Source organism: Oncorhynchus kisutch, linkage group LG12 (assembly GCF_002021735.2).
Source record: "Oncorhynchus kisutch isolate 150728-3 linkage group LG12, Okis_V2, whole genome shotgun sequence".
Classification (NCBI taxonomy): Eukaryota; Metazoa; Chordata; class Actinopteri; order Salmoniformes; family Salmonidae; genus Oncorhynchus; species Oncorhynchus kisutch.
The window spans coordinates 48,276,963-48,295,637 of NC_034185.2; the positions used below are offsets into that span (position 1 = coordinate 48,276,963).

At 40.0% G+C, this 18,675-nt stretch overlaps 1 protein-coding gene across 1 annotated transcript; it reads left to right on the plus strand.

Annotated features, from left to right (window-relative positions):
• The first annotated feature begins 3,374 nt into the window (after positions 1 to 3,374).
• LOC109900425 (butyrophilin subfamily 3 member A1-like) lies at positions 3,375 to 16,458 on the plus strand. The gene is made up of 12 exons (XM_031837714.1): positions 3,375 to 3,558; positions 8,963 to 9,025; positions 9,183 to 9,530; positions 10,122 to 10,283; positions 10,460 to 10,591; positions 11,247 to 11,342; positions 12,299 to 12,343; positions 12,455 to 12,484; positions 12,590 to 12,610; positions 12,892 to 12,948; positions 13,125 to 13,166; positions 15,872 to 16,458. Exons 1-12 carry the CDS (start codon positions 3,546 to 3,548, stop codon positions 16,378 to 16,380), a joined length of 1,518 nt encoding a protein of 505 aa, XP_031693574.1. The 5' UTR covers positions 3,375 to 3,545; the 3' UTR covers positions 16,381 to 16,458.
• Positions 16,459 to 18,675: the final 2,217 nt, after the last annotated feature.

Genomic DNA, 18,675 nt, shown 5'->3' on the forward strand with positions numbered 1-18,675 from the left:
CATGCTGCTAAGCAATCTTACCAATTGCAAATGCATCTGTTTAATCATTAGGCCTGCGTTTTAAATGTTTTTATTAGCCAACCATTATTATAATTTCTGTGCATAAAATAACAATATTTGCTTGCAATACAGTTGATTAACCACTAGAATGTGTAGGTACGCATGGTCTGAGATTAGCGTGGAAACATGCACACTTTCCCATCAAATTCAACATTTAAAATTACCAACCTTTGTGGGACATTGGACGCATGCAAGGTTTAGGGTATTTTTTGTGCATACGCACCTTTGATAAATGAGCCCCCTGGAGTGGTTAAGATCTAAGTGGTTGGGGAGACTCAAACTGAAAAAACAGTGCCAATTCATAGGAAGGGTACTGAAAATGGATTAAGATCATGTTGTCCTTCAGTGCAACACCCTCACCTAGTGGTCTGGTTAGTGCACTGTACAGCAACCGTATGCCATTTTTTTGTAACGGTTTTGACTTGAGGTTATTATTTGTCAGGGTGCCAGATAGATCATGTCTACCAGAGAAAATATTCCCATTACATGACACTATCTCCTGTACAGATTTCCTGGTACTGTAAAACATTTCCTATTGCCACAGATGGCCCTCTAACGATATCTCTGACTCCATATTCATCAACCCTTTTTCTATGGACGATCTCATCAAATTACGATAAATATTCAGTCAAATTTGCCCCTCAATCATGACCAACTATTGTCTTCATAAGATGTACTACTTACTGTACTTACATTTAGTCTCAATACATGTACCATGTCTCCATGTAAGCTTTTCATCAATCCAAAGCCACAAATGGTTTAATTATGTTACCCTTTCCATTAGTTCTCCATATAGTTGAACACTGACATCTTCCTTATTCTTTTTGTTAGCAAACAACATACAGTATGGCAAGATTTAGGCAAAGATAACTTGAAAACCATGATAAGGACCATTCCTCTACTGCTACAACAGCACCACGCATTTTCTCCATTACACAAGGAATATTCCTTCCCCTTTTCCAAATTACACCATCATCTGCATATAATGCCACTCCTATACCATGTCCAATAAGATATCGTCCATCGTCAACATGAATCAGATAGGACTAACAGCACTACCCCGTAGAGTTCCATTTTCCACCTCATATTTTCGAATCCCTCCCTGACGTGGAAGGTTCGGTCAAACAATAAATCCAGTTATACATTCTCCCACTAAATCCCATTCCATTCAATTTAATCAGTACAATTGCCCACCACATTGTACCATATGCTTCCTTCAAACTTCCTTCAATGCCGAGGCTTTGGTCACCTCAGTAGTAACTTTAACTAATGCATCAAGGGTAGTCCTTCTTTTCTGAATCCACTCTGGTATGGACTAAATACACCCCTATGTTCCAAATAATACATCAAACTACCTACGATCAGCTTTTACATTAATTTACAGATTTGATTTATGTGAAATAGGTCTATAACTAGCAGGACTGGATGGATCTTTACCAGGCTTCACAAAAGGCAGAACCACATCACGTTTCCATCCTAATAGCACTCTTGTCCTCCATATTTTGTTACGTAAACTCAAACTCTTTCCCAAATCTTCCGTAGGCAGATATTGAAACATAATGTAGCATAATGGATCCTCACTTGGAGCAGTGCAACCACACCCATCCAAAGACCTCGTTATTTCAAACTTGGTGAATTCAGCCTCCAGTGATTCTCCAGAATCAAACCTCTTACAGAAATACAGTAAATCTTCATGCTTTACTTATATCTTCTTGGCTTTTCTTCCTTACGTCTTTTACATTCATCACCTAGATTGTCAACTTTATGCACTGCAGCGAACGCACGTCCTAGAGCGTCTGCTGTTGCTCTGTTTGAAACAGCCATAATATCTTTCTCAGCTAACACAGGTATCTGTACTGTCTTTCCTTTCCTCATCATCCTCTAACATTTTTCACACATCCCCCGGCTGTGTTTCCCTTCCTATAGAAGAACAGACTTCCCGCCATGCACCTTTCTTTGCGTTCTTAATGACTCTGTAATCGAGCATTTATGCTCGCATATCTCATTAACAATCGGCTGAGGTTCCACTGGCGTTCTCGGAGCGGCTACTTATGTTGTATCTGGAGTATTTTCAACGCTAAGTTTATTACTTTCCAAACAGCCTCAGTTAGGATACATTGCATGTAATTTTGTACCTCTCCGCTTCCATTACTTTTTGTTGTATTTCCCATCCTCCATATGCTGCACTGTGTTCTCCGTCACAGTTACAACATTTAACTTTAGTATCAAGCCCACATTTCCCATACTCGTGATCCCCACCACACTTTGCACGTCTCATTTTACCGTTGCAGACATTAGCAACATGCCCCATCCGTTGGCACATGGAAGTGGCACGTACTCTCTAAATGGATGACCGAGTGATCCTAGATGCATCCTATGCGGCAGATTTTCTTCAAATTGTAACAATACAGTTGTAGGGTCCACTGGACTGCCACTCTTTTTGCTTTTCATCCATTTTGCATCAATAACTTTTCCTCCTTTCAGGGAAGCCTTAACTTCTTTCATGGTAATTTCCAATGGCATCCCAGTGGCATCCTCTCAGTTTAGACAGGGCACCAGTATTGTGACATTTCACCCAACCCCCATTTAGTGAGTTAAATTTCAAGACTTTCTCCTACTGAATTTCTGTATTTGCAAATATCAGAACCTTCCCACAAACTATCGGTTTGGCCTCCTTAATCACCCCACTCAGAACGGCAGATTTTTACCTTGTCAGCTCGGGAATTCGATCCAGCAACCTTTCGGTTACTGGCCCAACGCTCTAACCACTTTTAGTTACTTAGCAGACCCTCTTATTACACAGTGACTTACAGTAGTGAGTGCATACATTTTCATAATATATATATATATATTTTTTTTTTTAAATCATACTGTTCCCCCGTGGGAATCAAACCCACAACCCTGGCATTGCAAGCACCATGCTCTACCAACTGAGCTCCACAGGACCAAAAAGGTTCTTCACTTGTCCCCATAGCATAAACATTTTAGACCCATTTTTGGTTCCAGGTAGAACTTTTTGGGGTTTCATGTAGAACCCTCTGTGTAAAGAGTTCTACATGGAAATAAAAGGGTTCTACTTGCAAGCAAAAAAAGGATCTTCAATAACCCTTTCAGGTTTTAGATGGCACCTTAGTGTAGTTCACTATTCCTAACATAAGTTCACTAGATGGATGACCTAAGAAGTAGGTGTTACTTGTTGTTTTTACAAACAACATAACATCCATAGTGTTTCTACGATCAATTCAAAGCCTTTGCCCTGTCACATGACTATATGTTAAGACAATACAATAAACAGAGGGAGTAGACAGATGGGAGTGGATAAACTGTTCTATCTTCATTCTCTCCTACAGAGCAGAACACAAAATACGGTGTGATATGCTAGCTGGTCATGAATCTATAGGAATATCAGTGCTTTCCAAAGCCACAGAGGTTTGACATCGCAACACCTGGAAATGTATGTTACAACGACTTGAAATTGAAGAAGAATGATGCGTTCAGGTAGAAATGAATTTCACCATATAGCAACTGCCTTTGATTGAAGCATGTTGTATCTTCTGTACTTCACCATCCTTTTCCTCCTCTCCTCCCCTTGGCTTAATGTTATTTACAAAGACATGTTTTGATATTCTATTGATTGACTTAGTGAGTTATTTGTATATTTACAAAAAAGAGGCTGAACTTCCTACTGTAGAATAAGAATAATTCTTATGGAGGTTTAATCAGCATTTACTTGAGCATTCATCCAAGCAGGATCAGTCAAGGCTAGATGTATTTTTCTGCAATATCTTTCATTGTGTACTTTTTTAAATGTCCCTTCACAAGGTAAAGTAGCAGTAGTACAATTTAATGACACTGTCACAAGTGCTGAACTGAAGGTGCAAAGTTCAGCATCACATGTGATCTACAGTTGAAGTCGGACGTTTACATACACTTAGGTTGGAGTCATTAAAACTAGTTTTTCAACCACTCCACAAATGTCTTGTTAACAAACTATAGTTTTGGCAAGTCGGTTAGGACATCTACTCCGTGCATGACACGTCTTTTTCCAACAATTGTTTACAGACAGATTATTTAACTTATAATTCACTGCATCACAATTCCAGTGGGTCAGAAGTTTACATACACTAAGTTGACTGTGCCTTTAAACAGCTTGGAAAATTCCAGAAAATGATGTCATGGCTTTAGAAGCTTCTGATAGGCTAATTGACGTCATTTGAGTCAATTGGAGGTGTACCTGTGGATGTATTTCAAGGCCTACATTGAAACTCAGTGCCTCTTTGCTTGACATCAATGGAAAATCTAAATAAATCAGCCAAGACCTCAGACAAAATATTGCAGACATCCACAAGTTTGGTTCATCCTTGGGAGCATTTTCCAAATGCCTGAAGGTACCACGTTCATCTGCACAAACAATAGTATGCAAGTATAAACACCATGGGACCATGCAGCCGTCATACCACTCTGGAAGGAGACACGTTCTGTCTCCAAGAGATGATTGTGCTTTGGTGCTTAAAGTGCAATTAAATCCCAGAACAACAGCAAAGGACTTTGTGAAGATGCTGGAGGATACAGGTACAAAAGTATCTATATACATAGTAAAACGAGTCCTATATCGACATAACTTGAAAGGTCGCTCAGCAAGGAAGAAGCCACTGCTCCAAAACCGTCATAAAAAAGCCAGACTACGGTTTGCAACTGCACATGGGGACAAAGATTGTACTTTTTGGAGAAATGTCCTCTGGTTTGATGAAACAAAAATAGAACTGTTTGGCCATAATGACTATCGTTATGTTTGGAGGAAAAAGGGGGAGGCTTGCAAGCCGATGAACACCATCCCAACCGTGAAGCACGGGGGTGGCAGCATCATGTTGTGTGGGTGCTTTGCTACAGGAGGGACTGGTGCACTTCACAAAATAGATGGCATCATGAGGATGGAAAATTATGTGGCTATATTGATCTCAAGAGATCAGTCAGGAAGTTAAAGCTTGGTCGCAAATGGGCCTTCCAAATGGACAATGACCCCAAGCATACTTCCAAGTTGTGGCAAAATGGCTTAAGGACAACAAAGTCAAGGTATTGGAGTGGCCATCAGAAAGCCCTGAACTCAAATCCTATACATAATTTGTTGGCAGAACTGCAAAAGCGTGTGCGTGCAAGGAGGCTCACAAACCTGACTCAGTTACACCAGCTCTGTCAGGAGGAATGGGCCGAAATTCATCCAACTTATTGTGGGACGCTTGTGGAAGGCTACCTGAAACGTTTGACCCAAGTTAAACCATTTAAAGGCAATGCTACCAAATACTAATTGAGTGTATGTAAACTTCTGACCCACTGGGAATGTGATGAAAGAAATAAAAGCTTAAATAAATCTTTCTCTCTACTATTATTCTGACATTGTCACGATCATCGTATGGAATGGACCAAGGCGCAGCGTGGTATGCGTACATTCTCTTTTAATGAATGAACACTGAACAAAAAAATCTACAAATAAACCGTTAAGCTATACAAATCGTGCTGACAGGCAACGAAACATAGACAAGATCCCACACCAGAAAGTGGGAAAAAGGCCTGCCTAAATATGATCCCCAATCATCGACAACGATAAACAGCTGTCTCTGATTGGGAACCATATCAGGCCAACATAGACACACAAAAAGCCTAGACATACAAACAACTAGAGTACCCACCCTAGTCACTCCCTGACCTAACCAAAATATATAGAAAACAGAAATATCTAAGGTCAGGGCGTGACAGACATTTTACATTCTTAAAATAAGGTGGTGATCCTAACTGACCTAAAACAGGGAATTTATATGAGGATTGATTACATGTTTAGGAATTGTAAAAAACTGAGTTTAAATGTATGTAAGGTGAATGTAAACTTCCGACTTCAACTGTATGGTATTAACGGTATGTTAATTGTTGTCTTTGCTGCACATTGGCTGGATGAATATGATGTTTTGGCTGAACCAACAGTTTTCATTTTGAGACACAATGTGGATAGGAATGTATCCCCAATTTACCAGTCACGTACTTTCAGGGTGCAACAAATCAAATCAAATTGTAATGGTCACATACACATATTTAGCATATGTCATTGCGGGTGTAGCAAAATGCTTGTGTTTCTAGCTCCAACAGTGCAATAGTATCTAAAAATTCACAACAATATACGGTACCAGTCAAAAGTTTGGGCAGGTTTCTCTTTGTTTTTTTCTATTTTCTACATTGTATAATAATAGTTAATACATCAAAACTATGAAATAACACATATGGATTCATGTAGTAACCAAAAAAGTGTTAAACAAATCAAAATATATTTGAGATTCTTCAAAGTAGCCTCCCTTTGCCTTGATGACAGCTTTGCACAATCTTGGCATTCTCTCGGCCAGCTTCACGAGATAGTCACCTGGAATGCATTTAAATTAACATGTGTGCCTTGTTAAAAGTTAATTTGTGGAATTTATTTCCTTCTTAATGTGTTTGAGCCAATCATTTGTGTTGTGACAAGGTAGGGGTGATATACAGAATATAGCCCTATTTGGTAAAAGAACAAGTCCATATTATGGAAAGAACAGGAACATTTCATTGGAACATTTCAAGAACTTTGAAGTGCAGTCACAAAAACTATCAAGTACTATGATGAAACTGGCAGGGGTTAAGTTCATTAGAGTTACCAGCCTCAGAAATTGCAGCCCAAATAAATGCTTCAGAGTTCAAGTAACAGACACATCTCAACATCAACTGTTCAGAGGAGACTGTGTGAATCAGGCCTTCATGGTCGAATTGCTCCAAAGAAACCACTACTAAAGTACACCAATAAGAAGAAGAGACATGCTTGGGCCAAGAAACACGAGCAATGGACATTAGACTGGTCGAAATCTGTCATTTGGTCTGATGAGTCCAAATTTGAGATTTCTGGTTCCAACCACCGTGTCTTTGTGAGATGCAGAGTAGGTGAATGGATGAACTCTGCATGTTTGGTTCCCACTGTGAAGCATGGAGGAGGAGGTGTGATGGTGTGGGGGAGCTTTGCTGGTGACACTGTCAGTGATTTATTTAAAATTCAAGACACACTTAACCAGCATGGCTACCACAGCATTCTGCAGCGATTCACTATCCCACCTGGTTTGCGCTTACTGGGATTTTTTTTTTTTTTTAACAGGACAAAGACCTAACACACCTCCATGCTGTGTAAGGGCTATTTTACCAAGAAGCAGAGTGATGAGTGCTTCATCAGATGACCTGGCCTCCAAAATCACCCGACCTCAACCCAATTGAGATGGTTTGGGATAAGTTGGACCGCAGAGTGAAGGAAAAGCAGCAAACAAGTTCTCAACATATGTGGGAACTCCTTCAAGACTGTTGGAAAAGCATTCCATGTGAAGCTGGTTGAGAAAATTCTGAGTGTGCAAAGCTGTCATCAAGGCAAAGGCTGGCTACTTGTAAGAATATAAAAATGCATATTTTGATTTGTTTAACACATTTTTTGGTTACTACATGATTCAATATGTGTTATTTCATAGTTTTTATGTATTCACTATTATGATACAATGTAGAAAATAGTAAAAATAAAGAAAAACCCTGGAACGAGTAGGCGTGTCCAAACTTTTGACTGGTACTGTACATAAAAGTAAAATAATATATAAAATATAAATCGAGCAATGTGGCATTGACTAAAATACAGAAGAATAAAATAGAGTCTATACATATGAGATGAGTAAAGCAGTATGTAAACATTATTTAAACATTGTTAAAGTGACTAGTGATTTCAAGTCTATGGATATAGGGCAGCAGCCTCTAAGGTGCAGGGTTATGTAACCGGATGGAAGCCGGCTAGTGATGGCTATTTAACAGACTGATGGCTTTGAGATAGAAGCTGTTTTTCAGTCTCTCTGTCCCAGCTTTGATGCACCTGTCCTGACCTCGCCTTCTGGATGATAGGGGGGTGAACAGGCCGTGGCTCAGGTGGTTGATGTCCTTGATTTATCTTTTTGTGACATCTGGTGCTGTAGGTGTCCTGGAGGGCAGGTAGTTTTCCCCTGTTTTGTTGATGTTGAGTGAGAGGTTATTTTCCTGGCACCACTCTCCCAGGGCCCTCACCTCCTCCCTGTAGTCTCATCATTGTTGGTAATCAGGCCTATTACTGTTGTGTCATCTGCAAACTTGATGATTGAGTTGGAGGCGTGCATGGCCATGCAGTCATGGGTGAAAAAAAGAGTACAGGAGAGGGCTGAGCACCCACCCTTGTGAGACCCCTGTGTTGAGCATCAGCAAGGTGTTGTTTCCTACCTTCACCACCAGGGGGGGGGGGGGGGGGGGGGCGTCAGGAAAGCCAGGATGCAGTTGCACAGGGCGGGGTTCAGACCCAGGGCCCTACTATGGTGTTGAATTCTGAGCTATAGTCAATGAACATCATTCTTACATAGGTATTCCTCTTGTCCTGATGGGATAGGGCAGTGTGCAGTGCGATGGCAATTGCATCGTCTGTGGATCTATTGGGGCGGTAAATAAATTGAAGTGGTTCTAGAGTGTCCGGTAAGGTTGAGGTGATATGATCCTTAACTATCCTCTCAAAGCACTTCATGATGACAGAAGTGAGTGCTAAGGGGCAATAGTCATTTAGTTCAGTTACCTTTGCTTTCTTGGGTACAGGAACAATGATGGACATCTTGAAGCAAGTGGGGACAGCAGACTGGGATAGGGAGAGATTGAATATGTCAGTACACTCTCCAGCCAGCTGGTCTGCGCATGCTCTGAGGACGCAGCTAGGGATGCCGCCTGGGCCAGCAGATAGAAATTGCAGATAGAAATTCCATGAATAGAGAGGACATGATTTCTTACTCCACTCCTTACTGCATACCCTGTTATGATTATAATGTCATCACACTGATCTTCAACACAGGTTTGTCTTTGAGGGTGATGATACTGGCAGCTCTCACCGTTCCCATCATAGTCCAAAGTCCTGGTGAGCATATGCTATTAGTTTTCTGCAAAATATCCTATTTTTTCTACATAACTGTCTCAACTTCATAAATAGAAAAATATTATCCTTCAATTTCCTTCAGTAAGAAAATGAGTCTCTCTCTCTCTCTCGCTCACACTCTCTCTCTCTCTTACCCCAGAAATCTTCACCTTGTCGGTCCCACACGGTCCAATCATGACCTGGTTGAACTCCTCCGTTTCTTTATCTTGTGAACTTTCACCTCTCTTCAATGCGGAGCCATTGGAGGTGCGCTGGTACAGGGCCAAAGACTTTGACTCAACTGCCTTGTTGTACAAAGATCACAAGATCCACGAGGCCCCTGTGGACCCCCGGTACAAGGGCAGGGTGTCTCTAACTGGGGGGCTGGAGAGAGGGAATGTGTCCCTGACACTGGAGAGGGTCACACTGGCAGACAGGGGGGAGTATGTGTGCTATGTTAGCAGTGAACAGTGGTATGAAAAGGCCATTGTACTCCTCACAGTGAATGGTAAGTAATTGGGGACAGTCCTACTTAATGGATAGTTCACCCAAATTACAGATTGGTTTCCTTCACTTGCATTGGTTAATAGGCCATAATTGCTAAAGAGTTTGCATTTGGTGACAGTGGCCAGGTATACAAAACCAAAGCATGGATTGCTGTCTTAGCTTGTCCATAGACAGATTTCAGGGTAAGGAAACCAATGTGTAATTTTGTAATTTGGGTGAACTACCACTTCAACACGGGATGACATTTTTGGTCTGTCCACAAAACTACAACTTTCCCCAAAATACTGTAATACCAGGGTTTGGGTCAATTCCAATTCATTTCCAGAAAGTAAACCAAATTCCAATTCCAAATGTTCCTAATTGAAAATCATTGGAGAGAATAGGAATGTCACTGTACTTCCTGAATTGACTGAAATGCCAATGCAATTCACTCAACCCTGCGTAATACTCACAATATTGTAGCAGAAATGATCTTGTATCTTTTTTTAAAATGATAATTCACAGGAAAATGTAATGCATGAGATACAGTAGTCTATTCCAATAATCTATGATCATAGCTTGTCCTCACCCTCCCTTTTTATCTGTCCATTAGTAACAGGTAGTGAACCAGTTCTCTCTGTAGCTGAAGCAAGAGGAGGAGGAGGTCAGGTGAACGTCACCTGTTCATCAGAGGGCTGGTCACCACAACCTAAACTCACCTGGAGAAACAAAGAGGGGACAGAGATCAGAAATGAACAAGTACTCAACACCACTGGTAATTACTTGTAGAATCACTACACATGCCAAATCAGTCTGAAGAAGGCTATCTACAACTGTGTGTGGTGTGTGTGTGTGTGTGTGTGTTGGGGGGTGGGTGCCTGTATCTGATCATGTGTATCTTTCCCATATAATAAATGGCTGTGTGTATACCTGCCTCTCTTTCTGTTTCAGATCCTCAGGGCTTGGTGAGTGTCAATAGCTGGCTGCTGTATTCTCCATCAGACTCAGATTGGCTCTCCTGTACAGTCTCTCTGTCTGGGGAGAGGAGAGAGAGCAGAGTCATGCCAAGAGCTCCAATGGAAGGTGAATGTCTCAGAAAAGGTTATCAATACCTTAACATTTAATATCTCAATATTGAACTCTTTCAGTCGGTTCACTCAATGTAGCACCTTATGTAAATTCAAATTTAAATGTACTTTTACCTTGGCTGGCTGACGGAGTCGGTGCTTTTCCAGATGAACTCGTACCAACATGGCAGTATGCAAATCAAAATGTATGAAATGATAAAGGGTAAGACAGACAAGGGTTAAACAATGAACATCTGTGTTTAATGAAAGAAGTACAACATTTCAACTCGACAAGGGTCTTCGTCAGGACAGGTATAACACCATTGCAATAGGGTTTCTGAAGTCATTATTACAAATACTGCTCAGATATTCTGTTTTTTGGACTTCTTCCTAATGTAATCCTTCCCACTTGAACACTTAAAATATTAAAGCTGATATACCCCCTAAATTTTATTCTTTAAGTACAAACTTTTTCACCCCCCTCAGACATTACATTGTATTTTTTGTAGAAGGTAACAATTACAAATGTTTATTTGTATTACTTTTAATTTTTTTTTACAATTAAATCAAATGTAATTCCATGTTGAATAAAAAGTGTAAGGGTGTAAATACTTATGCAAGGCGCTGAATGTTCTCCTAAATTTGAAGTGGTTTATCCATCCTTTCTACAGGACATTGGAGCCTTGGTGCCTTCATGACATTACTGTTCATCAATCTACTAGTAATCTTCACTCTAATTGGACTCTTCATCTGGAACAAAAAAACAGGTATATCAACAAGATGGTATTATTTAATTCCATGGCAGACTTCAACTTCAAAACCATGCCATTGAGCTACACAATCTCTGTCATCAGGTTGATTTGGGAATGAAATTGAAAGAATTCTGCTAACTTTAGCCACCACTAGCTAACAAACAAGTGCAATGTACTTTTAAAAAAAGTCTAATGATCTTATATTAACATCAAAACAATATAGCTGATTTCAGTTGATTTGGCCATTAAAAAATATTTCACAATTGCCCTTTGACATCCATTGATTGTTAGCTAGCGGTGGATAAAGTTAGCTGAAATTTGTAGTGGCTGTTTACCGAAAACTGAACTATGGATTACAGTTTCTCCAGGCACACAGACAATTTTCAGGTTGATGAACTATCTCACATCAAGCTGGAAAATCCAGAGCTTCCCCAATGCCAATATTCAAAATTAGGGACTAGGCCTGGGCATATTTCCAAGTACACGTGTAAGGAGACATTTTGTTCTCCCAGTATTTAACGGTGTGCACAACTGATTTGTTTAAATTAAATCAAGTCATGAAAAATCCAGCTGTGATACTAATTAGTGATCGGAGAACTCAAAAACATAAAGTGTGAATGACAGTATTTGCGTTTGGCATTTAGGCTCTGCTTTTCAGGGTGCTCCCGAGTCCAAGGAAAATACTCAGCTAATTTCCCTGATCATAGTATTTACACTTCCCCCAAATATACAGAATCATACACCAAGATGAGTTAACTACTGTATGTACAGCAGAGCACCCACTGCTTTCTGAAATCACTCAGGATGACTATACATGTTTTAACATGTATATTTTGGTCAGTTTTTATTCTAATTTCATCCACAAGTGTTGCGTTTGAACCTTTTTGTAGGGATCAAGCATTCACTACCCATCTCTATTGTAATTCTTTTGGTTTTATTTGACAGTATCTCCTTTTTCGCCCTTCTCACAGGGTTCATCAGGTTGTCAACATCAGAGAAAAAGGACAATGCAGAGGGTACTGTGTGTTGTCTATTCGTGTAATGATGGTTATGTCTAACACTGGAAACATGAGCACACTGTTTTATTACGTACAATATCTTGATATTCGCGTGTCATTGGATTTCAGGTGAAACCGAGTCTAATGAGAGGCCAGCAGGTATGAATTCATTATTCCTACATGTCTATTTGTTGTATTTCTACACATCATAATAACATAACTTTCAAACCTTTTTTTTGTTTGTTGACGGTCACCATTAAATAGAAGAGGCAAATCTTCTTGAAGGTAAGTAGAGTTGAAATGCATTCATATTAAACCTTGAAAGGGGGCAGCAGGGTAGCCTCGTGGTTAGAGTGTTGGGCTAGTAACCGTAAAGGTTGCAAGTTCAAATCCCCGAGCTGACAAGGTACAAATTTGTCATTCTGCCCCTGAACAAGGCAGTTAACCCACTGTTCCTAGGCTGTCATTGAAAATAAGAATTCGTTCTTAACTGACTTGTAAAATAAAATAAATACTACATTTGCCAGTAAATACATTTTATTAATCATCTGCTTCATTCTGGATAGAAGGTGTAAAGAAAACTGATATGGAAAAAGCAACACAGACAGAATTTTTCCTGAAAGGTAATTTTTTTAAATTTTTACAAAATGTGTTTTTCTCTCTTCTATTGAAAATGTATTAATCAAACATACATGCAAAATCATTCACAGTTTTTTAGTAGCATTAATTGAACAACACTTATGTACCACAAATAATGGTACATCCCAATAAAGTCCAAAATATGTTTCACTCTGGGCAGAAAGTGCTACGCAAACTGCACTGAGAGAATCATTCCCAAAAGGTAAATGGGAAATCTTTACAAACCTTAAATGAATGAATGTAGTATTATTTATATACTTATAATGATGTAATATTGTGATGATGTTGATGTTAATTGTATTTATTTAGCAGAAACTCTTATCCAGAGCGACTTACAATTAGTGCATTCATCTTAAGATAGCTAGGTGAGACAACAACATAGTACAATCATATCAAGTCCATTTTCACTCAAAGTATTTATTAGCTAAATCAGAGGAATTCGGAAATAACAAGTCTTTCACCTTATATACACAGTCATTCAGGTTTGTTTCTTTGTTACTTTGGTTTTAGAAGTGGGGAGACATAAAAACAAATTCCTTTATTCCATATTTTGTTGTGTTACAGCATGAATTTAAAATGGATTACATATATGTTTTTCTTACCCATCTACACACATTACCCCATTATGACAAAGTGAAAACCTGTTTTCAAATGTCTTTGCAAATGTATTGAAAATGAAATACAAAAATATGTAATTTAGTACATACACTACATGATCAAAAATATGTGGACACCAACTCGTCAAACATCTCAATCCAAACACATGGGCATTAAAATGGAGTTGGTCACCCCTTTGCTGCTATAACAGCCTCCACTCTTCTGGGAAGGCTTTCCACTAGATGTTGGAACATTGCTGTGGCGGCCTATTTCCTTTTAGCAACATTTGTGAGGTCGGGCACTGATGTTGGACAATTAGGCCTTGCTCGCATTCGGAATTCCAATTAATCCCAAAGGTGTTCAATGGGGTTGAGGTCAGAGCTCTGTGCAAGCCAGTCAAGTTCTTCCACACCGATCTCGACAAACCTTTTCTGTATAGACATCGCTTTGTGCACTGGGGCATTTTGGCGGCAGGGTAGCCTAGTGGTTAGAGCGTTGGACTAGTAACCGAAAGGTTGCGAGTTCAAATCCCCGGGCTGACAAGGTACAAATCTGTCGTTCTGCCCCTGAACAGGCAGTTAACCCACTGTTCCTAGGCTGTCATTGAAAATAAGAATTTTTTCTTAACTGACTTGCCTGGTAAAATAAAAATTTAATTAAATTCTCATGCTGAAACAGGAAAGAGCCTTCCCCAAACTGTTGCCACAAAATTGGAAGCACAGACTTCTCTAGAATGTCATTGTATATTGAAGAGTTTAGTTTACCCTTCACTGGATCTAAGCGGCCTAGCCCGAACCATGAAAAACAGCCACAGACCATTATTCCTCCTCCACCAAACTACAGTTGGCAATATGCATTGGGAAAGGTAGTGTTGTCCTGGCATCCGCCAAACACAGATTTGTCCGTCGGACTGCCAGATGGTGAAGCTTGATTCATCACTCCAGAGAATTCATTTCCACAGCTCCAGAGTCCAATTGGCTGTGAGCTTTACACCACTCCAGCCGACGCTTGGCATTGCGCGTGGTGATCTTAGCCTTCATTTCATGAAGCTCCCGACAAACAGTTCTTGTGCTGATGTTGCTTCCAGACAAACAGTTCTTGTGCTGATGTTGCTTCCAGAGGCAGCTTGGAAACTCAGTAGTGTTGCAGCCGACTACAGATTTATTCGCTACACGCTTCAGCACTCGGCTGTCCTTTTCTGTGAGTTTGTGTGGCAGATTTAAGTCAAAACCACTTACTCGGCCAGTCACTGTCTTCTTGGTAAGCAACTCAAGTATAGATTTGGCCTTGTGTTTTAGCTTATTGTCCTGCTGAAAGGTGAATTCATCTCCCAGTGTCTGGTGGAAAGCAGACCCAGGTTTTCCTCTAGGATTTTTCTTGAGCTCCATTCTGTTTCTTTTTTATCCTGAAAAACCCCAGTCCTTAATGATTACGAGAGTCCCTATAACATGATGCATCGACCACTATGCTTGAAAATATGAAGTGGTACTCAGGACATGTATTGGATTTGTCTCAAATCTAACACTTTGTATTCATGAAAAAAAAGTGAATTGCTTTGTCTTGTTCTTTTTGCAGTATTAGTTCACTGCATTGTTGTTTTGGAATATTTTATATTGTGTACAGGTTTCACTCTGTCAATTAGGTTAGTATTGTGGAGTAACTAAAATGATGTTGCTCCATCCCCAGTTTTCTCATATCACAGCCATTAAACTTTAACTGTTTCAAAGTCACCATGGGCCTCGTGGTGACATCCATGAGCTGTTTCCTTCCTCCTAGGAAACTGAGTTAGGAAGGACGCCTGTACAGGTGAATTGGAAAGCCGCCGTGGTCTTTGTGGTTGAATCTTTCTGTGAAATCCATTGCTTGACTGAGGGACCTTACAGATAATTGTGCGTGTGTGGTACAGAGATGAGGTAGTCATTCAAAAATCCATGCAACTTCTGTGACTTGTTAAGCAAATGTTTACTCCTGAACTTATTCAGGCTTGCCACATAACAAAGGGGTTGAATACTCATTGACTCAAGACAGATCAGCTTTTCATTTAAAAAATAAATTGTAAACATGTCAAAAAACATCATTCTACTGCGACATTATGGGGTGTTGTGTGTAAACTAGTGACAAAACATTTCAATTGAATCTATTTGACATAGGCTGTAACACATGTGGAAAATGTCATGGGGTGTGAACACTTTCTGAAGGCACTGCATATAGTGTTAGCATACTACACATAGCAGGTGTAGTAATATAACACAATCCAATGAGTAACCATGTATGTGAATGTATGAATTAAATCCTGTTCTCTTCTCTTAGTGGACGTCACTTTGGACCCGCTGACTGCTCACTCTTCGCAATTTGTGTCTTGCAGTAAAAAGATGGTTCATTATAAAAAAGAAAGAGATCAAGCTTCCACAACTCACTTTGTCCTTAGTGAGAACAAATTCAGCTCAGGACAGATATACTGGGAAGTGGTGGTGGATTCAAAGTGTAAACAGCCATGGTATGTTGGGGTAACCACCACAGACGCAGCCCAGATTAACAAGGCTATTGTCCCCTTAAACCCTGGGAATGGTTTCTGGGTTCTTCGCTATAAAAAGGGAAACGGTTATTGTGTCTCTACAGACCCTCCAACACAATTCTCTGGAAATGAAAACCTGGAAACACTGGGAGTGTTCTTAGATTGTGACAGACAGAGTCTTTCCTTTTATGATGCTGATTCAGGAGTACATCTGTACAGTTTTGCTGACGTGTCATCTTGCTCTAACACATTCTTTGCTGTATTTAGCCCTGGATTCGACCAAGTTCCCTTCACAATTAAATGATTGTAGATGTCAAAGGTGCACACTTCCCACAATAATAATCGTGATAGACATGACTGAATAAAAAAATAGTCTGTTTAATCAAATCCAATTTTATTTGTCACGTGTCGAACACAACAGGTGTGGACTTTACCATGAATTTTTTAATCATGAGCCCTTTGCCAACAAAGCAGAGTTAAAAAGAAATCAATTAGCAAAAAAAATATATATATATTTACATAGTAAAACAACAATAATGAGACCATATACAAGGAGTACCGGTATCGAGTCAATGTGCAGGGGTACGATGGAGTTTAGGTAATTGAGGTAATACAGTATGTACATGTAGGCCGGGGTAAAAATTACTAGGCAATCAGGATAAATAAACAGAGTAGCATCAGTATATTTGAAGAGTGTGAAGGAGTTTGTGTGTGTGGGATCAATATGCATGTGTGTGTTTGTGTATGTGTATGTGTTGGAGTGTCCGTGTAGTGTGTGCAGGTAGAGTCCAGTGAGTGTGCATAGAGCCTGTGCAAGAGAGTCAGTGCATAAAAAAGGTGGTCAATGCAAATAGTCCGGGTAGCTATTTTATTCACTGTTCAGCAGTCTTACGGCTTGGATGTAGGAGTTGTTCCAGAACCTTTTTGGTCCCAGACTTGACACTCCGGTACTGCTCACCGTGCGGTAGCAGAGAGAATAGTCGATGACTTGGGTAGCCGGAGTATTTGACCATTTTGAGGGCATTCCTCTGACACCGACTGCTGTAGAGGTCCTGGATGGCAGGGAGCTCGGCTCCAGTGATGTATTGGGCTATCCACACTACCCTCTGTAGTGCTTTGTGGTCGAACGCCAAGCAGTTGTCGTACCAAGCGGTGATGCAGCCAGTCAAGATGCGCTCACTGGTGCAGCTGTATAACTTTTGAGGATCTGAGGGCCCATGCTAAATTAGTTTGTGCTCCCGAGGGGGAAGAGGCGTTGTCGTGCCCTCCTCACGACTGTGTTGGTGTGTTTGGACCATGATAGGTTGTTAGTGATGTGGCCCCCGAGGTTCACCGTTGATGTGAATGGGGGTGTAATCGGCCCTCCGTTTCTTCCAAAAGCTCATTATAACTGAGACACTAACAAAAAATTGTAAGACATACATTTAAATGCACACATCTAAATAAACACTTACAAATGTCAATTGAAAATGTTACTTGAAATCCTAATCAATACCACTCAGTTGTATCAATGTTAAAATATATGTCAATATTTGATCACAATAACATCCTCCACTGAAGTGTAAATCATATTCTACTACAGTCGGGTCCTAAATTATTGTCACCCTTGATAAAGATGGGCAAAAAAGTCTGTATATAAATGTATATAAATGTATATAAAGTACAAATACTGAGCAATATTGTAAGCTAAAAAGGTTACCTTTATATTATTTTAAACTAATACAATTGCTTAGCAGTCGATTTTTGTAATACAAAAACATCTAAAAAAGATGGGGTAAAAATGATTGGCAAAAATGTATTCAATACTCCAGCATCGTCCTCATGTGAGGATAATGGCAATGAGCCTAATCCTAAAATATTTTATGAGTTTGGAGAACACAATGGGAGGGATGCTAGACCATTCCTCCATACAGAATCTTTCCAGATCCTTGATATCCTTTGTTTGCTCTTATGGACTGCCCCCTTCAATTCAAACCACAGGTTTTCAATCGGGTTCAAGTCCAGAGACTGAGATGGCCATTGCATAATGTTGATTTTGTGGTCAATCCACCATTTCTTTGTGGATTATGATTTGTGCTTGGGGTTATTGTCTTGCTGACGGGGTCACCTTGGGGTCATGATAGGGGCTGCACCAAATGATTGATGTATTATAATAATTGATTATGCTTATGATTATGCTTATGTTGTATTAATAGAAGGGGAATGGCGATAAGACCCCTCCACCACTACATTTATAGGGTGCTGGACCAAAGATTAGCAATATATGCATTGATAAGGTTTAAATACTGTTCCACGGTTCTTTTCTAGTCTCTGCCTCTTATTAGAAATAGTCTGAGAGATGTGTGAGTTATTGCAGTCAAAACAGGGTGTCTGTGAGAAAGAGCCTCGAGGCTAAAAGAGATTAATAGACACAGAACCCTGCAGGGGAGTGAAAGAGACAAGAGACAAGTCAGGCATATCACTGTAAGCCACAAGGGAGCGGAGAATTGCTGCTGAGCCCTTGGAAAACACTGGAACTATTATTCTCTCCTGCAGGTTTGTATAATTGTATATGCATGGGCTTGGTCTCATGAGTAGAAGGTGTTGACGTAGGCAGATA

Excerpts from the sequence above, each read along its gene's own strand:
- LOC109900425 (XM_031837714.1), top strand. Across the intron at positions 10,284-10,459 it reads ACAAGTACTCAACACCACTG|ATCCTCAGGGCTTGGTGAGT; the intron begins GTAATTACTTGT and ends TTTCTGTTTCAG. Across the intron at positions 12,344-12,454 it reads GAAAAAGGACAATGCAGAGG|GTGAAACCGAGTCTAATGAG; the intron begins GTACTGTGTGTT and ends ATTGGATTTCAG.